Consider the following 27,427-nt stretch of genomic DNA (forward strand, 5'->3'; position numbering starts at 1 on the left):
CTGTGTAGAAACAGGAACACTACCTAGGACTGATGATTGTGGTCTGTTTTAAACTGGATCTTCAGTACTGTGTGGCATGGATCTGGTGTAAAATAAAACTGGGCTTCAGTAATTCACAGCTGATATTGGTCTGTTCTAAACCAAAATGGCGTTTCAGGAGTGTTCTGGTCACTTGTGTCACAGCTGACAAAGCAGGACAGCTGGAGATCTACAGTAACTCCTCACTCTCTCCTTCTCCCAGACTACTAGAATCTTCTGGAAGTCCTGGAGTCCCGTGGAGGCAGTTACCACAGCTGAGAAAGCTAAGACGGGGGTTTAGTCTTACAGCTCTAAAGGATTGGGTCAATATCCCCTTGACTGGGGAGTGCTACTGACATCACAAACAACCTCAAACTCCCCATGCAACAATCAATGTCATATTTCAAGAAAACTTACTTGACACACTGTTTTGGGCTGTCTTCTCTAGCTCGTACCACCCCATGCCAGTTTTGCTTTTATTTGCCTCATGCTCCTGTTTCTAAAACCTGGTTCACATTGGCAGGTTGAAGTCACTCAAGTCCTATTTTTTTGCATATCAGATTCAAATCTGTTATTTTTCCTGCAATCTGAACAGCCAAAAAGCAAATGGAATCGGATATTTCAAGCCACATTTCAAATCCCATTCGTAGGTGGTTTGAAGTCAGATACAAATCTGAACGATGAACGATGAAATCAGATTTGTTTTTAGAATGCTATTTGGCATATCTAGCTACTCTGTTGACAGTTCGACAAGAATGCTAAGCATCTACCTACCTAGCTAGTTGACTGCTGTGGCTAGCAAGAAACAGCTACCTACCTAGCTAGTTGACTGCTGTGGCTAGCCAGAAACAGCTACCTACCTAGTTAGTTGACTGCTGTGGCTAGCCAGAAACAGCTACCTACCTAGCTAGTTGACTGCTGTGGCTAGCCAGAAACAGCTACCTACCTAGCTAGTTGACTGCTGTGGCTAGCCAGAAACAGCTACCTACCTAGCTAGTAGCCAGGAAGGACTCATTTTGAAAGTTGGATCACCTTGCGGAGGAGAATTTAAAAGTGTTCGTATGCTATGATTTTGAACATTCAAAGTAACTGGGAAACGTCCTTGGCAGGTATTATCACCTTAGCTTGATACATAACTTGAGTGATAGAAAGCACGAGCACCACCAATCAGCCTCCACCACTGCGCACACCATCGTTACTATGACAACAGTGTCACCAAATGACTGTCGTCTGAACACACACATTTGGTGACTTGAAACTTGCTGTTCGGATAGTCATTTTTACAAAATGGATTTGAAGAAAAAACTGATTTCAGCATTAAGGCCTGCAGTGTGAACAAGACTTCAGTGTTTCTCAAGTGACCTCTTTCCCTTGTGGGTTCCAGGACCTCTTTCCCTTGTGGGCTTGCCTGGTGACTTCAAGAAAAGGACAAAAAAAAAAAAACGTATGACTTATTTTTGGTTTTCAAAAAAAGGCTTTATCCAAAATATAAATGCAAATAAACAATGCATGCATGAAGCAGACCTGAAAGAAAAAAAAAGATTTAATTTCAATTTGATATATTCAACATTTTACATTACACTTGTCGAATAGTGAGAGAACCCGTTTTGGGGAAGCTATTCTGTAATGATATTGGTAAACTTACTTCACACTGAAAGAAGTTAAGCTAACCCTGCAAAAAAAAATAGTTTACCTAACTAAAGTTACTTTGAAAAAGTAGTTCACTACAACCAATGTCAGACTATAAATTGCATACAGTATGTTAAACAAAATGTGTAATTTAGCCTAAACACAAAAACTAATGTTCCAATTGAGAATTAGGCAGGTTTGATGCCCAAACATTTACAAAATTATTGCTTACTTCACCCATAGTTTTAGTTAGCTACACCACTACATGGCAATAACCTGTATTAACTACAGAAAAAAAACGACCGAGATTTAATTAAGTTACCACCAAGCTAATGCAAAATGTAGTTAAATTACTAGTTGAACTACATGTAGTTTACTACTCCCCAACACTGGTGAGAACCCATCGCTTGGATTCATTCACTGGCTCTAGATCTAATCAGCAAAGGCTTAACTAAACACACCAACCCAACCGATTACTGAAGACAGCCTTATGGCTTTACTAACAGGATAAATCAAATTCACAGATGCACAATAGTTAAAGTTTTAGCCATGAGAGAGAAAAGTCACTGACTGACAAGAACAGGCTATAAACCGAGAGAGAGAGACCTTTGGCATCAGCATGACAGACAGAAAACGTATTTCCAAGATTGATTAACAGCAGGCCTGTATCCACTACCTAGGTCAACATAAGACAAAATACAAAAAGTAGACCATTAATACTATTCCATTAGGCTCTTCTCAACATTCTGTGTCTGAAAATAATTAATTTCCCCCCCAATTAAATATTTACTATCAAATGTCTGCATATAACAGTAAGCCTTCAAAGGATTGCCAGTCATGTATGACACAATCAATAAAGAGCCCATGCTACAGATGGCAACTGTAAAGACTTATTCTCAGAAGATGTTGTATAGCTCTCCCCTATAGGTTATTTCTTACACTTAGAAACACTTTAGAGTTGTGCAGCATAGCACAGGATAGAAAAGGGGTTTCAGACCGTCATTAATACGGATGGCAACCGCCTTTTAGGCTTTTTCTGTGTTATTGAATAAGTCCTAGAGCACACTATAATCCACACTTTCACAGTCTCACCGACTCTGAAGGAGCACAGACTACACCCTGATCTCTACAATAAGAGATCGTCTCATTCATTCATTCATTCATTTACAGGTCTTCACATTAAAACAAGCGAAAACTATGTACAGAGGGAAAAAAACAGTTTTCAACATTCTATTATTCAAAAAGAAAACAGCAGTAAAAAACATACTACGCCCTCTGATACATTCATATACTGGTGTATTAATAGGTATTTATAATATATTGTGTATATACACACACACAGACTTGCACACAATAATTGTCTATACAGATATTTTTTTTTACAGGTAAAATATATACATATTATGAGAAGCAAAACAGGTCAGGCCATGGGTCGCTATTATTTTGGAGAGTGAGATGTGAGACAGTGAAGGCTACAGGCCGTCTTTTCCCTCCTGGACATGAGTGAGACTGGAAGTGTGGAAAGAAAAGCCCATTGAGGAGCTGGGGCAGCGAGTGAGTGAGGGTTAAGACCTGGGGAGATCTAGTGTAGCAGAAAACATTGGGAGGGCACTACACTAAATCTTATCAGCAGTCATTCACTTACCCCAGTGATGTTAAACACCGGATCCAGCCGCGAGCGCATTCAAGCCAACCCGCAGATGGTTAGATTTTTTTTATTATAAATAAATAAAGGTATTTAGGGAAAGGGAAAACGATCTCAACTGATATTGAAATGACCAAAACCAAATGGAAACTGTAGAAAGAATAATGGACCTCTACTTTTATAGTCTCCTCGATTTGTCCAGCTTTCTATCAGGCATTCGAAATCTAAGCTAGACAGTTAGGGAGCATCGAAAATCTAAAAGCGGCCAATTATCTACAGAGAACAAGTCTCTACTGCAGGAAGAATGTAGAACTATCCAGAGGTGACTGATATGGTAAGGCCATCTTAAGCAGAGAGACAGGCCACTGAAATAACTTAACCATTCAAGCACACTCCCTGAGGGAGACCGTGGCTTGCACAAACGAAAGTAAACCAACAAAAATAAATACATAGAAAAAGAAGCTGCCTTGCCACAGAATAGCATGGTGGTGTTAGTCTGTAAATCAAGTTTTCCTCTTTTGTTGTCTTTATCCTGGGTGTTTTTTCTAGGAAGGTAATATTCATTGGTTTCCAGCGTGCGGTGTTGGGCGGTGAGGGTGAAGGCCTAGAGATCTTGGTAAGACAGGTAGGAGCGTATGCTGGGCGGGATGGGCAGCGTCTGCACCTGCTGGGTGGACATGACCCGTCGTAGTGCCATGCGACACAGGTGCTGCAGGCTGGCAATGCTCTTTGGGCACGCCCAAAAATGCACGCTGCCGTCTCGAGACCTGAGAGAGAAACGGTGCGAGAGAAAGTTATTTCCATGTCAATCTATCCCTCACAACAGCACTGAAAGGTAGGTACTAGGTAGGTACTAGGATTCTGACAGCATGCAAATAAAAAGCTGGAAAACCAGTTTCTGGCAGTAAATAAAGTCTTGATTGATCACCTGCCACTTGCCTATAGAATAGGGTGTGTGCAATTCAAACAGGATTAATCCCCCCGAGCACCTAAATGGACTGTATGGGTGTGTGTGGAGAGGTGTAGTTAGGTGTGTAGGAGTGTGTGTGCGCACGCAGAGGTGTAGGTACAGTTGAAGTCGGAAGTTTACATACACCTTAGCCAAATATATTTAAACTCAGTTTTTCACAATTCCTGACATTTAAATCAGAGTAAAAATGCCCCGTCTTAGGTCAGTTAGGATCACCACTATATCTTAAGAATGTGAAATGTCAGAATAATAGTAGAGAGAATGATTTATTTCAAATTGTATTTCTTTCATCACAATCCCAGTGGGTTATAAGTTAACATGCACTCAACTAGTATTTGGTAGCATTGCCTTTAAATTGTTTAACTTGGTCAAACATTTCGGGTAGCCTTCCACAAGCTTCCCACAATAAGTTGGGTGAATTCTGTCCCATTCCTCCTGACAGAGCTGGTGTAATTGAGTCAGGTTTGTGGGCCTCCTTGCTCGCACACGCTTTTTCAGTTCTGCCCACACATTTTCTGTAGGATTAAAGGTCAGGGCTTTGTGATGGCCACTCCAATACCTTGACTTTGTTGTCCTTAAGCCATTTTGCCACAACTTTGGAAGTATGCTTGGGGTCATTGTCCATTTCGAAGACCCATTTGCGACCAAGCTTTAACCTCCTGACTGATGTCTTGAGATGTTGCTTCAATATATCTACCTAATTTTCCTACCTCATGATGCCATCTATTTTGTGAAGTGCACCAGTCCCTCCTGCAGCAAAGCACCCCCACAACATGACACTGCCACCCCCATGCTTCACGGTTGGGATGGTGTTATTCGGCTTGCATGCCTCCCCCTTTTTCCTCAAAACATAACAATGGTCATTATGGCAAACAGTTCTATTTTTATTTCATCAGACCAGAGGACATTTCTCCAAAAAGTACAACCTTTGTCCCCATGTGCAGTTGCAAACCATAGTCTGGCTTTTTTTATGCCAGTTTGGAGCATTGGCTTCTTTCTCGCTGAGTGGCCTTTCAGGTTATGTCGATATAGGACTCGTTTTACTGTGGATATAGATACTTTTGTACCGGTTTCCTCCAGCATCTTCACAAGGTCCTTTGCTGTTGTTCTGGGATTGATTTGCACTTTTCGCACCAAAGTACATTCATCTCTTGGAGACAGAATGCGTCTCCTTCCTGAGCGGTATGACGGCTGCGTGGTCCCATGGTGTTTATACTTGCGTACTATTGTTTGTACAGATGAACGTGGTATCTTCAGGCATTTGGAAATTTCTCCCAAGGATGAACCAGACTTGTGGAGGTCTAGAATTTTTTTTCTGAGGTCTTGGCTGATTTCTTTGGATTTTCCCATGATGTCAAGCAAAGAGGCACTGAGTTTGAAGGAAGGCCTTGAAATCCATCCACAGGTACACCTCCAATTGACTCAAATTATGTAAATTAGCCTATCAGAAGCTTCTAAAGCCATGACACAATTTTCTGGAATTTTCCAAGCTGTTTAAAGGCACAGTCAACTTAGTGTATGTAAACTTCTGATCCACTGGAATTGTGATACAGTAAATTATAAGTGAAATAATCTGTGTGTAAACAATTGTTGGAGAAATTACTTGTGTCATGCACAAAGTAGATGTCCTAACTGACTTGCCAAAACTATAGTTTGTTAACAAGAAATTTGTGGAGTGGTTGAAAAACGAGTTTTAATGACTCCAACCTAAGTGTATGTAAACTTCCGACTTCAACTGTAGGTGTGTAGTGTGTGGGGAGAGGTGTCGGTAGGTGTGTAGGAGTGTGTGTGTGTGTGTGTGTGTGTAGGGGCGTGTGTGTGGAGAGGTGTAGGTAGGAGTGTGGAGAATGTGTGTGTGAGTGTGTGTGGAGAGTTGTCGGTAGGTGTGTAGGAGTGTGTGTGTGTGGAGAGGTGTCGGTAGGTGTGTAGGTAGGAGTGTGTGGAGAGGTGTAGGTAGGTGTGTAGGAGTGTGTGTGTAGAGAGGTGTAGTTAGGTGTGTGTGTGTGTGTGGTGAGATGTCGGTAGGTGTAGGTGTGTGTGGAGAGGTGTAGTTAGGTGTGTGTGTGGTGAGGTGTTGGTAGGTGTGTAGGAGAATGTGTGTGTGAGTGTGTGTGGAGAGTTGTCGGTAGGTGTGTAGGAGTGTGTGTGTGTGGAGAGGTGTCGGTAGGTGTGTAGGAGCATGTGTGTGTGAGACTGTGTGTGGAGAGGTGTCGGTAGGTGTGTAGGAGTGTGTGTGTGTGGAGAGGTGTAGGAAGGTGTGTAGGTAGGAGTGTGGAGAGGTGTAGGAAGGTGTGTAGGTAGGAGTGTGTGGAGAGGTGTAGGTAGATGTGTAGGATAGAGGTCGACCGATTAATCGGAATGGCCGATTTCAAGTTTTCATAACAATCGGTATTTTTGGACACCGATTTGCCGAATAAAACGCCCAAAAATGCACGCTGTCGTCTCGAGACCTGAGAGAGAAACGGGGCGAGAGAAAGTTATTTCCATGTCAATCTATCCCTCACAACAGCACTGAAAGGTAGGTACTAGGTAGCCATGGTCTACCTAACAGAACTGGTTGAAGCATCGTTGTAAGATACACCCAGGCTCCTGGTTAACCATTAACATATAGGAGCCGCTGCGCTTCCGACAGCATGCAAATAAAAAGCTGGAAAACCAGTTTCTGGCAGTACATAAAGTCTTGATTGATCACCTGCCACTTGCCTATAGACTAGGGTGTGTGCAATTCAAACAGGTGTGTGTAGAGAGGTGTAGGTAGGAGTATGTGTGTGTGGAGAAGTGTAGGAGTATGTGTGTGTGTGTGGAGAAGTGTAGGAGTATGTGTGTGGAGAAGTGTAGGAGTATGTGTGTGTGGAGAAGTGTAGGAGTGTGTGTGTGTGGAGAGGTGTCGGTAGGTGTGTAGGAGTGTGTGTGTGTGGGGAGCGGTGTAGGTAGGTGTGTTGGAGTGTGTGTGTGGGGAGAGGTGTAGGTAGGTGTGTGTGGAGAGGTGCAGGTAAGGTGTGTAGGAGTGTGTGTGTGTGTGGAGAGGTGTCGGTAGGTGTGTAGGAGTGTGTTTGTGTGTGGAGAGGTGTGGAGAGGTGTAGGGAGGTGTGTATGAGTGTGTTTGTGTGTGGAGAGGTGTAGGTAGGTGTGTGCGGAGAGGTGTAGGGAGGTGTGTAGGAGTGTGTTTGTGTGTGGAGAGGTGTAGGGAGGTGTGTAGGAGTGTGTGTGGAGAGCTGTAGGTAGATGTGTAGGATAGAGGTCGACCGATTAATCGGAATGGCCGGTTTCAAGTTATAACAATCGGTAATCGGTATTTTTGGACACCGATTTGCCGAATAAAAAAATAAAATAAAAAATGTACACCTTTATTTAACTAGGCAAGTCAATTAAGAACACATTCTTATTATCAATGACGGCCTAGGAACGGTGGGTTAACTGCCTTGTTCAGGGGCAGAACGACAGATTTTTACCTTGTCAGCTCGGGGATTCGTTTTTGCAATTCTCCGGTTACTAGTCCAACGCTCTAACCACCTGCCTCATATTGCACTCCACGAGGAGCCTGCGTGGCAGGCTGACTACCTGTTACACGAGGGCAGCAAGAAGCCAAGGTAAGTTGTTAGCTAGCATTAAACTTATCTTTTAAAAAACAATCAATCTTAACATAATCGCTAGTTAACTACACATGGTTGATGATATTACTAGGTTAACTAGCTTGTCCTGCGTTGCATATAATCGATGCGGTGCCTGTTCATTTCTCATCGAATCACAGCCTACTTCGACAAACAGGTGATGATTTAACAAGGGCATTTGCGAAAAAAGCACTGTCGTTGCACCAATGTACCTAACCATAAACATCAATGCCTTTCTTTAAAATCAATACACAAGTATATATTTTTAAAACCTGCATATTTAGTTAATATTGCCTGCTAACATGAATTTCTTATAATTAGGGAAATTGTGTCACTTCTCTTGCGTTCCGTGCAAGCAGTCAGGGTATATGCAGCAGTTTGGGCCACCTGGCTCATTGCGAACTGTGTGAAGTCCATTTATTCCTAACAAAGGCCGTAATTAATTTGCCAGAATTGTACATAATTATGACATAACATTGAAGGTTGTACAATGTAACAGCAATATTTATACTTAGGGATGCCATCCGTTAGATAAAATACGGAACGGTTCCGAGATTAGGCTGGTGTAACCGATGTGAAATGGCTAGCTAGTTAGCGGGGTGCGCGCTAATAGCGTTTCAAACATCACTCGCTCTGAGACTTGGAGTAGTTGTTCCCCTTGCTCTGCAAGGGCCGCGGCTTTTGAGGAGCGATGGGTAACGCTGCCCTCGAGGGTGGCTGTTGTCGATGTGTTCCTGGTTCGAGCCCAGGTAGCGGCGAGGAGAGGGATGGAAACTATACTGTTACACTGGCAATACTAAAGTGCCTATAAGAACATCCAATAGTCAAAGGTATATGAAATACAAATGGTATAGAGAGAAATAGTCCTATAATAACTACAACCTAAAACTTCTTACCTGGGAATATTGAAGACTCATGTTAAAAGGAACCACCAGCTTTCATATGTTCTCATGTTCTGAGCAAGGAACTTAAACAATAGCTTTTTTACATGGCACATATTGCACTTTTACTTTCTTCTCCAACACTTTGTTTTTGCATTATTTAAACCAAATTGAACATGTTTCATTATTTATTTGAGGCTAAATTGATTTTATTGATGTATTATATTAAGTTAAAATAAGTGTTCATTCAGTATTGTTGTAATTGTCATTATTACAAACAAAAAAATATATAAAAAATAAAGAATCAGCCGATTAATCGGTACCGGCTTTTTTTGGCCCTCCAATAATCGGTATCGGCGTTGAAAAATCATAATCGGTCGACCTCTAGTGTAGGAGTGTGTGTGTGTGTGTGTGTGTGTGTGTGTGTGTGTGTGTGTGTGTGTGGAGAGGTGTAGGTAGGTGTGTAGGAGTGTGTGTGTGTGTGTGGAGAGGTGTAGTTAGGTGTGTGTGTGGGGAGAGGTGTCGGTAGGAGTGTGTGTGTGTGGGGAGAGGTGTAGTTAGGTGTGTAGGAGTGTGTGTGCGTGGGGAGAGGTGTAGTTAGGTGTGTGTGGAGTGGTGTAGGTAGGTGTGTTGGAGTGTGTGTGCGCCTCACCCAGCTGCTAAGACACTCCCGTCAGTAGAGAAGGCACAGCAGAGACCATTAATGAGGGGAGCGATGGCCTTGGGAGACTTCTCATCAATGGTCCAGAAACGCACCACTCTGGGGAGAGAGGGATGGACAGAATGAGTTAGTGGGTGTGTAGAAGAGAGAAGGACAAAATAAAGAGGGAGAGGTAGACCGCAAAAAGGGCGCTGGTCAGACACAGATCACATGGGAACTGCATTAGAGCCAAAACAAGCTGGCTGAAAGACTGTAGGATTCATATTGTTCCGCTTCATTTAAAAAAAAAAAAGGGTTTATTTTCACTATTAAATAAAATGTAACTGTTCAAATTCAAAATGTTTTATCCTCATCCTATCAGAAAAACTAATCTTGGCAGATGTGGCTGAGACAAGAAATTGTCCCCGCCATTTTGTGAGACTTGTTCCTCCTCTCCCTCTAGCACTGCCTTCGCACTGGTAAACACTTAGCAGCCTAACCAAGGAAGGGAAGGGCTAAGGAGAGAAGGAAGCAAGGCGTCAGCGGTTGATTAATGGCCGTCATGTGACCCATTCCCAAAGGGGGCCCTGCCTGGCTGCAACAGCTCTGTTCTCACTCAGACCCCATTAAGACTCGTGACTCCCTCTCTCTCTCTCTCTCTCTCTCCCTCCCTCTGCTTCACAGCGCTCTGCTACTGCAGCAAACTAACACTTTTTCATCAGCAGAGAGGGCACGCAGTTTACCATGTACACTGTGAAGTGTGACAGCGCAAGTGAGCTTGGTGAAGCAGCTATGGCCAACACAAACTTACAAATCTACACCAGCCATGCTCTCCACGTGTGGTAGAAGAGAACGCCTTCGAGAGAAGATCAAGTGGACATTAGCCATAAGAATCTCAAACATTTTTAAAGCTGAGCTTTTCCTTATTAGACCCTTCTGATGCACCAGACACAGGTATCAGCCTTTGTTCCTTACCTGTCGTCAGTGATGCTGGCGATGTGACGCCCGTCGTGACAGAATGCTACGGAACGTACCCAGCGATCGTTGGCCCCTCCTGCAAAGATGGGCGAGGGGGGAGGGAAGAGGTGCCTGAAGGAGAGAAAAACACAGAGATAAGAAAACTTCAAGGTCTTAACAACATCATTGTGTCATTGCTTTGCCCTAGTTCCTGGTGTCTGTGACTTACGCTAGCTCCAGCAGCACAGTGCCCACATGGGGGTCCCAGATGATGACGCGGGTGTCGTAGGAGGCAGTGGCGAGCAAGGCGCCATCAGGAGAGAACTCACAGGACACCACGTCATTATGGTGACCCTCAAGCTTCCGGATCAGGGAATATTTATCCATATCCCAAAGGAACACCTACAGAAGAAAGAGGTCCACGGAATAACGCCATGCAGGGGACAAGCATTTTAAACTACTTAAAACACTTAACCTAAAAACTACTGACATAAAATGTCAAAACAGATACAATGTAAATTACAAGTAGTTAAATTAAGCAACAAAAATAAAACAAGAAATAAACAGAAAAATCTTTGTATGTTCAGTGTCATTTTATGGCTTATGTGTTGAACTACAGACCAAACAATGCACAAAATAAATCACATGCTACTCAAGCAGCAATTCTATGTTATGTAACAAAATGCATGTCACTGCACATCTGGTTTCTTAACATAGCTGCTAAAATAGTGCTCAATATAAATTCTTGACGTAGGCTATCATTTAAACATTAATATCTACTTACAACGTTCTCAATACAAACATTTTTAAGTCTACAGAAAAAGAAAATAAAACAAGTAGTAACTTAAGGTAACATAATGTTACTCCACTGGTTTCCCCTTTCAGAGTTCTAGTTCACTGTGATTACAAAAGGCTCGCACCTCCGGCGGAAGCCTACGAAGAGACATACTGCAAGAGAAAAAAAACATTTGATGGCCAAAAGGTTGACGCCTTTGGACACACATTTGCAACATGTGCACACTGTTTTCAACAGCCAGCCATAAAGCCTTGAACGTTCCTTTGCTCCAGAGCAATGTAATGCATGCGCAAGAGGAACATGCCTTGTTGTTTGTTAAAACTTTAAACTGACCAGAACAGAGCAAATCTAATTAAAACCCAATTCTAGAGAGGCTTTAACAGTGATGTTGTACTTCCTTGTAACTTTTACAACCAAAAGAAGATTGTATAGGCCTATTGAAAACATCACAAGGAGTTCTGCAAACATTGCACTTGAGCAAAAGTGCAACATTGCAGCTAAAGTAGATAAATGCCATTCCACAATCAAGTCAATGGTTTCTGGGGGCTACTTCAGTTCAAAATGTTCTCCTACTCCCTCCTCTAGCGTTAGTGTGAAATGAAAGGAATCCAACGCATGAGGCTACTGCCTGCATTTTAGGCAAGCTACACCACTCCACATTTTATAAGACAGCCAGCTGCCAGTGACTGGAAAATCTGCTCCAAAATGGCAGACAGTTACAGTTGCCTCCTTTGTTTTCTGTGGCTTTTTTAATGAGGCTCAGTTCTCTATAAAAATTCTGTTCAGTTTGAATGTATTAGCAGTTTTGTTTTTTGTACTATGACGAGTATGTGTTTTGATTTTCAGTCATTCTATATGAGAGACTGTTCTTCCTCTCCCACTATGGTCACAGAAAATCATTGACCGTTGCGTTTGTTTTCTCGATCTGTTTTAACAAAAAAATATGCAAATGCTAATCAAAGTGGGACATTTCCGTGAGGAAAATACTGCCCTTTGGCCAATTATGAGGCAACAGGGAATTCACTAACTTACATCATGTTTTTTTCAACTCCAACATTGTCCATGTTCATTTTGGTAGAGTGTTTGGGACAAAGGCAGACATTTATTGGGATGATGGCAGTCTGCGGAGCCACAAAGAGTCCTTTCAATTCTCATTTACGCCAACAATGACCTGACCCCTGCACACTAACTCCATTACAAAAGGGGCTGAGCAGGGCGGCCACAACAGAGATGGGCGTGCTGACTGGCCCTTAAACATGGGCCCCGGGAGAGAAGTCAGGAGGATGAGGGAGAACTAAGGATATCAAACTAAAGTAACTGATGTTAACAGCCTCATTATGGAGAGACATAAATAATCATAAATGTCATTCATACAAGTTAGAGACTGTGGGAGGGCGAGACTGACATTGAACTGACAAAAACTACTAACCTAACAAAATGTCAGTTAAGGTGTGCTATAATAGTTAGGGTTTCTAATTAAGTACATTTGGGAGTGGGGGTCGAGGTGAGATGGGGAAGGACAGTAGAGGGTGAAGGAGAGGGGTAAGGGACCATGTGGGTGGGAAGTATTTACTTTACTGCCGTTTTAAAATCACTGTTTTATAACTGATATAAAAGGAGGAACTGCGACAGCGGAGGTAGACAAACATGGAGACAGCAGCACCTACGTACGGGAGACCTTGCGGTCAGGTAGGTGCAAGGCTGCCCCCTGGGCAGGGGCACAGTGCGTCCCAGCCCGGCAGTAGTAGTGGCACTGGTGCCACCAGCCAGCCGTCTGCACCGGCTGCTTTATGTCAGCGCGGCGCTCCCTCCCTTCAAAAACACTCACACACCTGCCACCTGTGACAGGGAAAGCAAGACACTTATGGACACACACAGCCTAACAACAATCTAGCTGCACCCTGCACAAGAAGGGTGGAACTGGCTACAGTAACTAACTACTAGCATGTTAATGAGGTTCTTGCAAAGTGTGCATCTGTGACTGAAGTCATTGGGGTCCAATCCCGCACTGGCTGGGCAGCCATTTTGAGGACTACGCCACTTAGCTAACCATCTAATTTTCTCCTTGCATACTATTTACTAAATACCAGGTAGATTTTATCAAAAAGGGAAATCCAAAAATATTTAGAACATTTCTTTGAATGATTTTGGTCTACATTGAGGTTCAAAGGTCATTAAATAAAGCATAACAATCTGCATCCCACATTCTAAAGCATCAAATGAACAGTTTAGATTGTGAGCTGGACTGTAGATGGAGGATAAATCCCAAAACTATTACAAAGAAGTGTGTGATCATTTGTTCAGTCTACATGCATATTACAATACCAAAGCTACTTCAAACCAAGCCAAACCGAACTACAGGCAGGGCTGTTGAACTAGTCATGACACCAAGCATAACGGTCAAGATTCAGTTGAGGGGAAGGTGGGAGTGTTTCATTGGTAGGTCATTGAGCATAACTAGACAAGCAATAGCACACAGAAGCAGTTCATCTCAAAAAGGAGAGAAAGGGGAACAGGTGTACGTACCGATTTACTGGCTCCGACAGAGCAGAGGACTGAGGAGTCTGGTGAGAATGCGCTGCAATAGACCCAGTTCTGATGACCCCGCAACACTTTAACCATGTTGCCTACAACACAGCATCACAGGTTGTTATGACATGTACATGTGACGGAGAATTGCACAAACTATTTGCTTTTTAAGAAATTATTGTGATGAAGTAACAGTACCAATGTCTGCTGATTATGTTTCCAAGGTTTATAGGATTGTCTGCAAGATTTCAATAGGGATAACTGGGCTATTTTAATTACTGGGCTTAGATGGTAAAATGTAGGTTTTTCCAATTAGGCTCTGGAGTCTAGGCTCGTGGAGTTTCATTTTTCAAGTTACAAAAACTGTAGGAAATCCTACTGCTTGTGTATGTTGATTGTGTCATTTGAAAACACGGATTCACAGATAAAATAGATGTGTTAGTGGTGATCTGACTTATCAATGACTGTACCCAGGACTGCTCTGGTCAATAGAGGAGAAACTAGGTCAGACCATGCCATGGCTATGCCTTCCTCTAGGCTTTTGTTCAGGAGACCTTGGACTTGGGTCCAATTTTAACATTCTCTGCTCATGTGAGCTTAGAACGCATGCAGGGGGTGAGGGGCCTTTCAAGGTGGAACCGTCAGCAGCAGTAGCTCATTGCACTGGAACAAAGGCAACTTATCACATGCTCCCTACTTCTTCAGCTTTGTGTGTGGATGTGTATAAGCCCAACACACAAAAACGACATCTGCATGCATCATAATAATCTTGACCTCAACAGATCAGTGTGACTTGCTGGCACAGCTGTACAAATCTCTAACAAAAACAATAACTATGTTAACAAGCATGGAAAATGATTTCAGGTCCAAGATAATAAAAAGGTGTTCCTCAGGGCTCAGTGTTCTTACCGTCATCTTTCAGGTCCCAGACCCTCAGGGTTTTGTCTCTGGATGCCGAGACTAGCATGAGGCTGCCATCAGGGGCAAAAGTGAGGTCTCGCACTATATCTGTATGGTCCATGAGATTCAGCAACAGCTTTCCTGTAAAGGCAAACAACCACCGAGTTAATAATAAAGCTAATGAGATACACAGCACAGACGAGTTACTGTAGGTCAACTCCACCACCTCTAATTACACAGCCTTGGGGAATTTGTCATGATTTGTGTATTAAAATGCCACAGAGCTGCAATTTGCTTTATTCCCTCTGTGGGGTGTAGAATAGTGTGGGTTCCACACCCATGTGAAAAGTAACCAGAGCACTGTCAGTTTGTACAGAGGCACATAAAAAGAGAGTGAGATGGAGTATAGAAAATAAACATTTAAGAGGGGAAAGAAAGAGGGCGGTCACAAATGAATTCTTCATGTAACAACTAGTCCCACTGACTGTGCTCTTTTCTTTACATGATGAGTTGGAGCCCAGGAGAGCTCTATTTTAAAGGCTGGTCCTGGTGTTGACAGTCAGAGTGACACAGAATACCCTCTGGGTAGACACACACAATAGTTGAAAGCAGAGTAATCCTGAGTTAAACCCTTCAATTTGTTACTTCCTGATACTCAGTCCAAACACTGGTTCCATTGAGGGGAGGATGGGACTCAATTACAGTAGCTATTCTCAAATAGTCTGCTAACAGTTGACAACTCTAAATTGGGGAATAATAATCGATTATAATAGTTATTACAATAACACCCTAATTGCGCCTGAAGCCAAATCCTAACAAAAGTAATGCCACCGGCAATATTCAGCCATGAAATAAAGAAAGCAAGTTTACATACAATAAGTTGACTGTGTCCTTAAACAGCTTGGAAAATTCCAGAAAATTGTCATGGCTTTAGAAGCTTATGATAGGCTAATTGACATCATTTGAGTCAATTGGAGGTGTACCTGTAGATGTATTTCAAGGCCTATCTTCAAACTCGGTGCCTCTTTGCTTGCCATCATGGGGAAATCAAAAGAAATCAGCCAAGACCTCAGAAAAACAATTGTAGGCCTCCACAAGTCTGGTTCATCCTTGGGAGCAATTTCCAAACACCTGAAGGTACCATGTTCATCTGTACAAACAATAGTACGCAAGTATAAACGCCATGGGACCACGCAGCCATCATACCGCTCATGAAGGAGACACATTCTGTCTCCTAGAGAAGAACGTACTTTGGTGCGAATAGCGCAAATCAATCCCAGAACAACAGCAAAGGACATGTGAAGATCCTGGAGGAAACAGGTAGAAAAGTATCTATATCTACATAACCTGAAAGGCCACTCAGCAAGGAAGAAACCACTGCTCCAAAACCACCATAAAAAAAGCCAGACAACAGTTTGCAACTGCACATGGGGACAAAGATCGTACTTTTTGGAGAAATGTCCTCTGGTCTGACGAAACAAAAATAGAACTGTTTGGTCATAATGACCATCGTTATGTTTGGAGGAAAAAGGGGGATGCTTGCAAGCCGAAGAACACCATCCCAACCGTAAAGCACAGGGGTGGGCAGCATCATGTTGTGGGGGTGCTTTGCTGCAGGAGGGACTGGTGCACTTCACAAAATAGAAGGCATCATGAGGTAGGAAAATTAGGTGGATATATTGAAGCAACATCTCAAGACATCAGTCAGGAGGTTAAAGCTTGGTCGCAAATGGGTCTTCGAAATGGACAATGACCCCAAGCATACTTCCAAAGTTGTGGCAAAATGGCTTAAGGACAACAAAGTCAAGGTATTGGAGTGGCCATCACAAAGCCCTGACCTCAATCCTATAGAAAATTTGTGGGCAGAACTGAAAAAGTGTGTGCGAGCAAGGAGGCCTACAAACCTGACTCAATTACACCAGCTCTGTCAGGGGGAATGGGCCAAAATTCACCCAACTTATTGTGGGAAGCTTGTGGAAGGCTACCTGAAACGTTTGACCCAAGTTAAACAATTTAAAGGCAATGCTACCAAATACTAATTGAGTGTATGTAAACGTCTGACCCACTGGGAATGTGATGAAAGAAATCACTCTACACTATTATTCTGACATTTCACATTCTTAAAATAAAGTGGTGATTCTAACTGACCTAAGACAGGGAATTTTTACTCTGATTAAATGTCAGGAATTGTGAAAAACTGAGTTTAAATGCATTTGGCTAAGGTGTATGTAAACTTCCGAGTTCAACTGTAGGTGTGTGAGAGAAAAAGTGAGAGAGAAAACCAATGAGTCTAGGAAAGAGGGGGGCCTAGCGGGTTTGTGACATCAGCACTGTGTTGGCAGCAGGGAGAGAGGGGCCGTGGGCAAACATCATCATTCAGGTGTGTCAGTAAAAAACATGGGAGCAGGAGTGGAGGCGCAAGCAGACAGCCAGCTGGGCTAAAATGAACGTCAACACATTATATCACCCACTGACTGTCTCCAACACAGACTGATGGGTAGGATTTCTAAACTTTAAATATTGTTAAACATCAGTTACACTAGAGGCATGAGGAGTGCCATAGTCTAGTTTATACACCAGAAGTTAATGGGTATCTGTAGGAGGAATGTATATGGTGGGGTCAGGGAAGGTTGGATAGGAGCCAGGGGGCTTTGGGAGGTGCCGAGTAGAGGAATCACATGATTGCAGTCACTGATAATGGTGGAGAGCTGTGGAGTAGTGAGGAAGGGGGTAGAGGTCAGGTCAGCTTAAGGGAGAAGGAACAGTTTGTGGCCCGTATCACTTAACTTCCTGCCTAGTAATAAATATGTAATGTTTAGAGAGGAGGAGACTCCACCCAAATTGGGGTATATAAACTCAGCAAAAAAATGTATGTCCTCTCAAACTTAACGTGTAAATATTTGTATGAACATAAGATTCAACAACTGAGACATTACCTGAACAAGTTCCACAGACATGTGTCTAACAGAAATGGAATAATGCGTCCCTGAACAAAGGGGGGGGGGGTCAAAAATAACAGTCAGTATCTGGTGTGGCCACCAGTTGCATTTAGTACTGCAGTGCATCTCCTCCTCATGGACTGCAACAGATTTGCCGGTTCTTGCTGTGAGATGTTACCCCACTCTTCCACCAAAGCACCTGCAAGTTCCCGGACATTTCTGGGGGGAATGTCCCTAGCCATCACCCTCCGATCCAACAGGTCCCAGATGTGCTCAATGGGATTGAGATCTGGGCTCTTCGCTGGCCATGGCACAACACTGACATTGCTGTCTTGCAGGAAATCACGCACAGAATGTTGCATTGTCATGTTTGTCACGTTGTTGCCGGTGATGTCTGGTGAAGACCTGCCTACAACAGGCCTACAAGCCCTCAGTCCAGCCTCAGTCCTCCATCAGTCTGAGCACTGATGGAGGGATTGTGCGTTCCTGGTGTAACTCGGGCAGTTGTTGCCATCCTGTACCTGTCCCGCAGGTGTGATGTTAAGATGTACCGATCCTGTGCAGGTGTTGTTACATGTGGTCTGCCACTGTGAGGATGATCAGCTGTCCATCCTGTCTCCCTGTAGCGCTGTCTTAGGAGTCTCACAGTACGAACATTGCAATTTATTGCCCTGGCCACATCTGCAGTCCTCATGCCTCCTTGCAGCATGCCTAAGGCACGTTCACACAGATGAGCAGGGACCCTGGGCATCTTTCTTTTGGTGTTTTTCAGAGTCAGTAGAAAGGCCTCTTTCGTGTCCTAAGTTATCACAACTGTGACCTTAATTGCCTACCATCTGTAAGCTGTTAGTGTCTTAACAACCGTTCCACAGCACTAAGAATCATCAAAATAAATATCATGGCATGCGGCACCCATTGATTTTGTTATGATTGAGTCACTCAGATAGCATAAGAACAAGTCATAAACCATTGCAAAATGTAGAGAATTGCAGGAAAGTAGCTTTAAAACTTGAATGTTCTCTCTCTGCACCATGACACATTGTGTATAATTGCAGGAAATTCCCTTTAAAAACAGAAAAAAAAATATATGCGGCCAAGAAGAGGACCTCTAAATACTAAGCCCAATTTTGATCCAGAAAAACCCCGGAGTTCCAAGTTACAACGTACATTTGTAGAATTGAATATACATCTTTTTTTCTTTTTTTTATCGTGTAATGTCCTTTTAAAAGTCACCAGAAGCGACCTTCTCATAATCATGGAAAAAAATATATATCACAGGTGTGCCTGACCCCACCCAGCAAAAAGGAACCTGCCTGACCCCCCCCAAAAGCTAGATTTGGTGTAAACAGCCCCACCCAATTTCTGCCGTGCTGCTTTCAACTATAAGATCTGTGAGAGAGTGAAAAAAGGTAGAAGGGCGAAGTGGATTTTCTGGAATGAAAACACAGCCCAGGATGTGTGTGGAGAAAGTTGATCCAAGAAACCCCCCTACGAGGCTTCAACTTCCTCCCTGCTGAGAAGAGGCATGCTGATTCAATAACTTGCATTGGTACATGGAACTAGGAATAATGCACTGTGAAAACAGAGCCGCCCAGCTGGTTGTGATGTTCATGTTTAATCAGGTGCTCACCAGTATAGACGTCCCAGATCTTGACACGTCCATTGTTGAGGCCCGTGGCAAGCAGCAGCTGGTCCTGACCGAACTTGAAACGGTGCCACTCGATGTTGACGCAGCGACTCTGCTTCTCTGGCACAGACGAGCCAAAGGCCAGACCCCACACGATGTCACCGCAGTCGATGGTATGCTCCCTGGGCTCGCCCACTGGCACCACTGTTCCCCCCTCGCTGTTCTGCCGCGACAAACGCTGAGGGCCCGCTCCGTTGGAGCCTTCCCCAACACTGGAGAGTGGGATAGAAAGAGAGGAAGGAGAGGGGCCATGTGGAAAGACAGGGAGTGAGATGGAGAGAGGGCAGAAAAAGAGAAGGGACAGAAATGGATAACAGGGAAATGAGGGTAATGGAGGGAAAGGAGAGGGAGAAACGTGAGTTACATGTAGTCCTACAGTGCGATGATCACATAACTTTTTAATGTAACGCATCTGAATTCAATAGATCCAGGTGCCAAACAGCTAAAAGAATTATGCACATAAAGGAGGAGAGCACTGAGTGATACATGCAGTCTAAAGTGGTGAGAGAGGGTTGGCTAACTTGGTCCATGAGTTTCATATTGTTAAGAAAGATATTGTGATGATTATTCCCTATTGGAATTTGGCCTCCAGGTAACCTCTAAGGACAGAAATCATCATAAACAGGTCTTAGTAACTGATATCTGGGCCCATGAGCCACAAAAATCAGCCATGGGTGTCCTTTTAAAATGTATAGTCTATTGAACCTCTAGGTCTCAGCCTTGATTCAATGTTTTGACCAAGGGCAGGGAAGGATGAGACAACAAACACAAGGAGTATTTAGGTCTACACTCCCTGCTGGAAGGAGAAAGATTTGCTGCGAACCTCTTAAGAGCAGCCTTTCTCAAACCTCGGTCTGTGGAGGAGTGCTTGCCGGTCCGCGGCAAATTTGTCTTGAATATGATTGGGGCTTTCTTTGGTCTGCGGCATATTTGAATCGAATAAATACTTGCCATAGGCCTGCTTGGGCAATGCGCTCAACTACGCATGCTGCAGTCTAGGTTGCAGTAAAAAATTGTGTTGCCATGATGAAGTATAGTTACACCGAAGCATAGTTTTTTTACAAAAAAGAGATGACCGACCAACCCCCCCAAAAATGTGCACAATCATTTCAGACAACACTTTACTGAGGGCATCGTACTCTCTCAAAACATTTCCAAGTGCCAGGCTCCTTTCGCTATAGTTGAAAAGCTGGTGATGCCATCAGACGTGGATGCTTGCCGAGAAGTTTTAGGCCCAACTGCTGCTACAACGGTCAGTGAAATCCCACTTCCAATAACACTGTCACACCTAGAATCCACAATATGGCAGATGATATTGAATCACAGGTTTTAGACAGAGCCTGTGCATCAAATTGGTTTGCAATCCAATTAGATGACTGACATTTCAAATGCCCGCTTCTTGTGTGTGTGTATGCTACATTTATGAAGAATGTATTTGTTTTCAAGAGATGCCTCAGAATACAGCTGCAGGTGAAATATTCTGTGTTCTGAACAAGTAGGCCTACATAACGGGACATGGATTACGATGGGACGTTATATCGGACTCTGTACCAACGGGACTGCTGCTCAAATGTGGCAAGAATAAAAAGAATGCTGGACACTGGTTTTAATGAGATGTGCCTTTCCACATTCTGGCTGTTCAGCAGCAGAGAATACCCACAACTCAGCGAGATGGCAGTGAAGACATTCATCCCCTTTCATTCTACATACTTATGTGAGAAAGGCTTCTCCTCTCTTGCTGCAACAAAATCTAAATATTGCAGCAGACTAGCTGTTAAAAACCCCTCAGTGTCCCTCTCCTCCTTCCCTCTGAGGTTTGACCTGTTGATGTCCAAGAGGCAGGCACACCAGTCTCAATGATTGAGTGAGTCAAATATCTTGTAATATTCTATTTATTTAACATTGTATATATTGATAGATTGTTATTTGTTTATAAAGATTCAGTTGCTATTAGTGATGCACCGATGTGACATTTTTGCCCGATACCGATATCCGATATTTTCCTTGCCAAAAAAACCTGATACCAATATATTTTTTTTGTGGCTTTAAGCATTCTAGTACAGTTAACACACACACACACTGACACGTCGGTCTAAGGCACTGCATCGCAGTGCAAGAGGCGTCACTACAGTCCCTGGTTCGAATCCAGGCTGTATCACATCCGGTCGTGATTGGGAGTCCCATAGGGCAGTGCACAATTGGCCCAGCATTGTCCGGGTTTGGCCGGGGTAGGCCGTCATTGGAAATAAGAACTTGTTCTTAACTGACTTGCCTAGTTAAATAAAGGTTACACACACACACACCAAAAAGTTATTTTGTTAGCATTTACATATGTCCCCATTACCAGTAAAACATAATCAAAACCTATTTCTTTCACTTACTTGCTGTGCTGTTTCATTGTTCATTTGTTCCATTCTCAACCAGGATTTCATCATACATGTCAAGCAGTGAAGTTTCAGCTCTGTCCGTGGCCTCTTCCTCGGAGCGCACTGTCACTGTGTCCGTTTCCGTCTTGTCCAGCTGTGTATGTACATTTCATGTAAACCTTGTTTCTTGTCTACATCACAGTAGCAGTCCTTGTACATGACATCGAGCATGGTGGCGACACAGTAAAGAGAGAATGCCACCGAATCGCTTGTTCACAGCCCGTGTGGGCCGTTTTGTTGCTGGGGCAAACTGTTGTCAATGGCAACTGTTTCATACGCCAATGTGGGCCAGTAAAAACATCCAACTCGTCAGGAAAAGGGGCCATCTTCACTCCATAGAAAATAGTCAGCACTAATGCCGCACGCTAGCTAACTGGTTAGCTTAGCATTGACGAAGTCAGAATGGGCATGCGCACTCCACTTATGTGACAGAATCGGTGGCGTTAGAAAATATATAAATGCAACATGTAAAGTGTTGGTCCCATGTTTCATGAGCTGAAAAAAAAGATGCCAGAAATTTTCCATATGCACATAAAGCTTCTCAGATTTTGTGCACATTTGTTTACATCCTTGTCAGTTGTGTTGAGCAGGCGTTTCAATGCCATGACTGAGGGTATCACGTCTACTGCAGGCGCAGTTGGTGAGCTTATTTCAAGTCAGTTGTTCGAATGGAGCTAGCTAGTGTGTTCATGTTTCAAACATGTTCTCAAATGCCAGCAGTGGTATGACAACCAGCATATTCCTGAGCATGCAATACAACTTTCCTCAGTACGAAATCCTCGATGACCCACTCTTCTGTCAGACTTGGCATGCTCATAGGGCTGATATCGCTGGTCCAAATGTCAGTCGTGAAGCTAATAGCAGTGACGGTATTACTGTGCAACTCCGGGACGGCAACATCTGAAAAATAGCACACTTGGTAGTGTGTACCCGGGTGCTTGACCAGTCGGCAAAAGCCAACATCACCCACGACAGAGAACGGTTGATTGTCAAGGGCAATGAATTCTATTTTCTTGCCGTTAATGGATTTCGCCTTTGAGTTGTCTCGCTGAAATTTCCTTACTCCTTCAAATGACTGCTCGACTTGTTGACTGCTCGATCCACACAGCAGACATTGTGGGCTAGGTTAGGAATGCTGTGTTGCACGTGTAGCGCAACATTTTACGTGGCGTCATTACATCATGTACCTACGTTATATAGGTATGCACGGTAACTTTGACATAGGTTTTGCACATCAGCGTTAAACTAGACATCGGGCCAATACCGATGTTGCCATTTTTAGCTAATATCGGCCAATTCCGATATGTTCACCGATATATCGTGCATCCCTAGTTGCTATATTGTTTTTATTGACAACAGGTAATGTGATTGTGTATAATGACTAAATTATATTATTTTTGTTTTGTCATTTATAGACAGACAGAGCGACACTGCCCATGAGTACAACACAGACAGACAAACCATGAAGGAAGCCAATTAAATACATAATTCATTAATTTAGTGTAAAGTAAAAAATAAATGAATGTTCATAAAGAAAAAGCGATTATGATTTATATATAAAAAAAAAAAAGTAAAGTCCCCAGAGAAAAAAGCCCATGCCTTGCTGGTCCCTGGCACAAAAAAGTTTGAGAAAGGCTGTCTTAGAGGAACGCATCTATCTTCGCATATTAATATCTCTGTCTTTGTCTGTCTATTAAACATTTAAATATTGAAATTGTTCCCTTATATTTTGCATCTAGTATAGCTCTACACCTTGACCGGTTTTAAATTTTTAACAATCTCTCTCCACTAGACAGGACTTGCCTAAACCATTCTGGCCTAGCTAACCACAACTACACCCAATAGGTAATACCAAACAGTGTACTACAACATGTCTACTATGCAATAAGCTCTTTTTGCTCAGACAAGTTGACAAGGTTCTGGGGAGGTCACAAGGCTTTTTTGTGTGGAAAAAGAGCCAGCTCTGCAGAAAGGCAACTGATAATACATGCCACGTGTCCGTGGCAGCTTGCTCCACAGCACACTGCGCTCTGTTTCCTCCTCACAGGGAAGGATAGCACAAGTAATGAACTACTAGAATATTCTAGAACGAGACCAAGAACTCAACTAGAACTGTAAACAACAATTTGGAATGTCAGAATCTAGAATTAATTTTCAGTTCTGTGGTGTTATAGAATGTTGTGGATATTAGAAAATCAGATTGGATGCACCTTGGCCTTAGTCTGACTGACACCTAACTCGAAATCCTCCTGACTTTAGAGTGGATAGGCTCTTTTGATGTCAGCACGATGCCTCGATAATGAAGGGTGGCTGTGTTATTTTATTTTTATGATTAGTTATCTTGTGTCTCTCACTCAAACACCCACATGGTGAGCCACATACAGCCCCTGAGCACCGCCCCCTTCCAATACAACTGTTGGATTTTCAAACCCAAACAATGTGAAGTCTCAACCCCCCATGAAAAAAAACCTGTCAGAGAACCAATCAAAGCTCAGCAAGATTGAAGCACAAATAGTGCATTTACAACAGCATCCTGTCCAGACCAGGGTCGGAGCTCCCTCTGACCACGTGAGCCGTGTCAGCCAGGCTACCCTGGCCTGTTACTCGACTTAAAAAGGAAGTAGGCTGTAGCCCTGAAATAATGTAAAAGTGCATTTATAGCCCTCAGCCTTCCTTTAATATTGATTTGACGTGTCATTGTTTACAGAAAGGTTTACAGCCTGACACCAAGTAGTTGACTTCATGGCAGTAAACCTTAAATTATTTTACAACATAAGGATACAATAATAAAACCCTAAGCTGCTGTGTGTTGCTTTCTCTTGCCAAAGACAAGACCGTTTCTGTAAAAGTTTGACTGTACTTTACAGAAGCTTTTCTAACGTTCTAAAATTATAGGCTAAGATAACACAAGGCCCTTGAGTATATATCCACTTCTGAATAACAAGAAGCAGTGTCTCCTTTCCTCTAACTTGGTTTACCAAGAACTCCTCATTAATGAAAGTCCACTCTACATTATCAACCATCAGCTGCTGCTTTAAAAATAGCAGAATCTAGTACAGAACACCATCAAGATATTCAAGCAAAACAAAATAGCATATTGTAAGAAACATTAGGAGAAAGGAATGAAGCAACAATAAATAAAATACAGTACCAGTCAAAAGCTTAGACAAATGTACTCATTGAATTATTTTTATTTATTTTACTGTGGGGGATTTTTATTTATTTATATACAGTGCCAGTGGGGGGCTACAGCCTACTTCCTTTTTAAGTCAAGTAACAGGCCAGGGTAGCCTGGCTGACGCAGCTCACGTGGTCAGAGGGAGCTCCGACCCTGGTCTGGACAGGATGCTGTTGTAAATGCACTATTTGTGCTTAATTCTTGTTGAAGCCTTTGGAAGTGTGCCGTGCGACCTGTTAAAGTAAGAGTGGAGGAGCGCTGAAAGGGCCTTAAAACACCAGACAATGAAACAGGCACGGCAGCCGCCAAATGAATACCCAGTGGGCACCAGCAACACACCAGCACACGCCACATTCACTGTCTCTCTTCCTCCCCTGCTCTCTACTGCCAAATACGACTCCACACCAGTCAGTGCATTCATTGCACAGACAAATTAGTTAGGCTATTCAGACATTTTAAACTGTTGAATTTCAAAACTCAAAAGGAATAGTTGCTTCTGTAGGCCTCCCTCAAAATGTACAGACCTTTGAAGTAGGGCCTAACCTGTTACTTTCTGATCACAATTGTACTGACCAAGAATGTGGTTAGGCCTAGTACAGGTACTTACAAATTCTTCAGGCATTTTGACCAGGGAACAAGCGTCACAATGCGATGCCCTTGAGACCAAGCGAAGTAGGAACCATCAGGTGCAAAGGCTACAGTCCAGGTCTCTCGCCCGGACTTCTGGTCAAAGGGAGCAACAGGCACTAAGAGTTCACCAATGAACTTAGCCTTACCTGAAAACAGAAACAAGAGGTCAGTCAGGGATCAATAGCACAAATACCATGATGATATGGTGCTTGTGAGCAACTTCTGAATGACAGTGTAGAAAAGATGCTTCGGGGCCAACTGACCTTAGCCTGGTGGAACCAGCCTGATCACTGCTTTCGTCATTCTATTTCACCAGCCTGGTCGCTGCATTCATCAATCTATTTCGAAAGGCGAACACAGACCAGGCTGGTTCCACCACCCTAAACTAACCTCTGGTGTAGCTGGACATGAATGTTCAATGTCAGAATTGATGCTCAAAAGTAATTTTATTGAGAGATTCTGAGAGTCAATACTGTTTTGTTACTTGACATGCCATTACAAATGTAAATCAATGATAATGAAGTTGGCTATAATACACAACATATTATTAGCCCAAATAAACTTATTTTAACTGGGTACCATAAAGATATGGTTAACCAAGTAGCTAAAGGAGACATCATATATCACTTTGATTTATTACGCAGAGTTGCAACCAAACACACTATTGTATTTATTTATTATTAGCCCAACTTATTTTAACTGGGTAACATAAACATTCGGTTGGAATATAAATGAGACATCATATATCACTTTAATGTATTACGCAATAGAGGTGTTGCAACAAAACACCCATTTTATACAATAGCTACCTGATAAATCAGTGCGCTTCCCCGACTAATGAGGAATGAGTCAAACTTCAGAAACGTAATTACCGCCGTCGCCTCCACCACCGAATGACATGGGAAACAAGTGCCGACTGCTCGCGCGATGTGTGGTTAGAGTTTCTACCATATTGTCTTTGGTGTGGGGCCACCGAGTATAAACCGCGGGTGCATGGTGAATATGTGACAGGCGGTTACTGTAGTGTGTGAGTCTCTAGTCTAGTAAATAGGTTATAGGCTATGGAAGAAACGACTTGACCTACAATAGAAAATAAAGTAAGACTACATATGACGTCACCGATAGATGAAAGGTGTAACATAGTAGCTAGCTAGGTTAATGCATCTTAGATAGCGAAATAAACATTGACGTTTGCAACCCCTCCACCCCAAACACAGAGCAGGATAGTGAAAAGGATCTCAACTTACCTATTTCATTTTCGTTTACAGAATTAGGGAAGCTTGCCATCTAAATAGAAACCGGATCCGTAGAGAAAAGCCTATTGGTTTAATAACAAAAGTTCTGGAAAATAAACAATGTAGCTAGCTTTATAATTAGCCAGAAAGCTGGATTCTATTCCGACGTCTGGAATGCTGTGCACGTCGCGCACGTAGCCTGCTGCAAATTTTAATATCGCGTGAGCCCTAAAAAAACAAAAACAATTATTTTAGTAATTATCTTCCTTAAAATCCGTGTGCAGACTAGGTTTTGTTCAATTCAACTGGATGGCTAAAATCTGCGTTTATTGAAATGACTGTGTTACAGCACACCGTTGAAGATAGCTGACTACGTTGAAATACAATAGCTGAAGAGTAGACTTGATGGCATCTTTTATTTCACTGGGGAGGTCTATCTGAGTGGCAGAGTTTTTTGTCATACGTCATCACAGTTACCAAGGTGATAAAATGGCACCTCCCCTTCATTTGTAACCGTTTTCCACTCTCATTTACAACCATTTATATATTTCTCTCTTACTGTGCGCTGTTCCATTGCAACGGCAAATGGGTATATATAACAAATATATTTCAAACCAGAACTATTTTTCTGCTGAAGCTTAAAGCTGTGGGGAGGGGGACAACAAAATTAAATGTGCATCATTTACGATGGGGGATTTGTGTGTATTTATGTAACCTTTATTTACAGTTGAAGTCGGAAGTTTACATACACCTTAA

The 27,427-nt window shown here is 42.9% G+C and overlaps 1 protein-coding gene across 1 annotated transcript; it reads right to left on the reverse strand.

Annotated features, from left to right (window-relative positions):
* Positions 1-1,543: 1,543 nt before the first annotated feature.
* On the reverse strand, positions 1,544-27,092 carry LOC120028983 (WD repeat and SOCS box-containing protein 1-like). The gene is made up of 9 exons (XM_038974267.1): positions 26,684-27,092; positions 25,414-25,582; positions 19,146-19,414; positions 14,586-14,717; positions 13,674-13,774; positions 10,581-10,753; positions 10,370-10,483; positions 9,407-9,514; positions 1,544-4,059 (listed from the first exon to the last, which is right to left on the reverse strand). The coding sequence occupies exons 1-9, from the start codon at positions 26,721-26,723 to the stop codon at positions 3,897-3,899; spliced, it is 1,269 nt and encodes a 422-aa protein (XP_038830195.1). The 5' UTR covers positions 26,724-27,092; the 3' UTR covers positions 1,544-3,896.
* Between the last annotated feature and the right edge of the window lie 335 nt (positions 27,093-27,427).

This window comes from Salvelinus namaycush, chromosome 34 (assembly GCF_016432855.1).
Source record: "Salvelinus namaycush isolate Seneca chromosome 34, SaNama_1.0, whole genome shotgun sequence".
Lineage (NCBI taxonomy): Eukaryota > Metazoa > Chordata > Actinopteri > Salmoniformes > Salmonidae > Salvelinus > Salvelinus namaycush.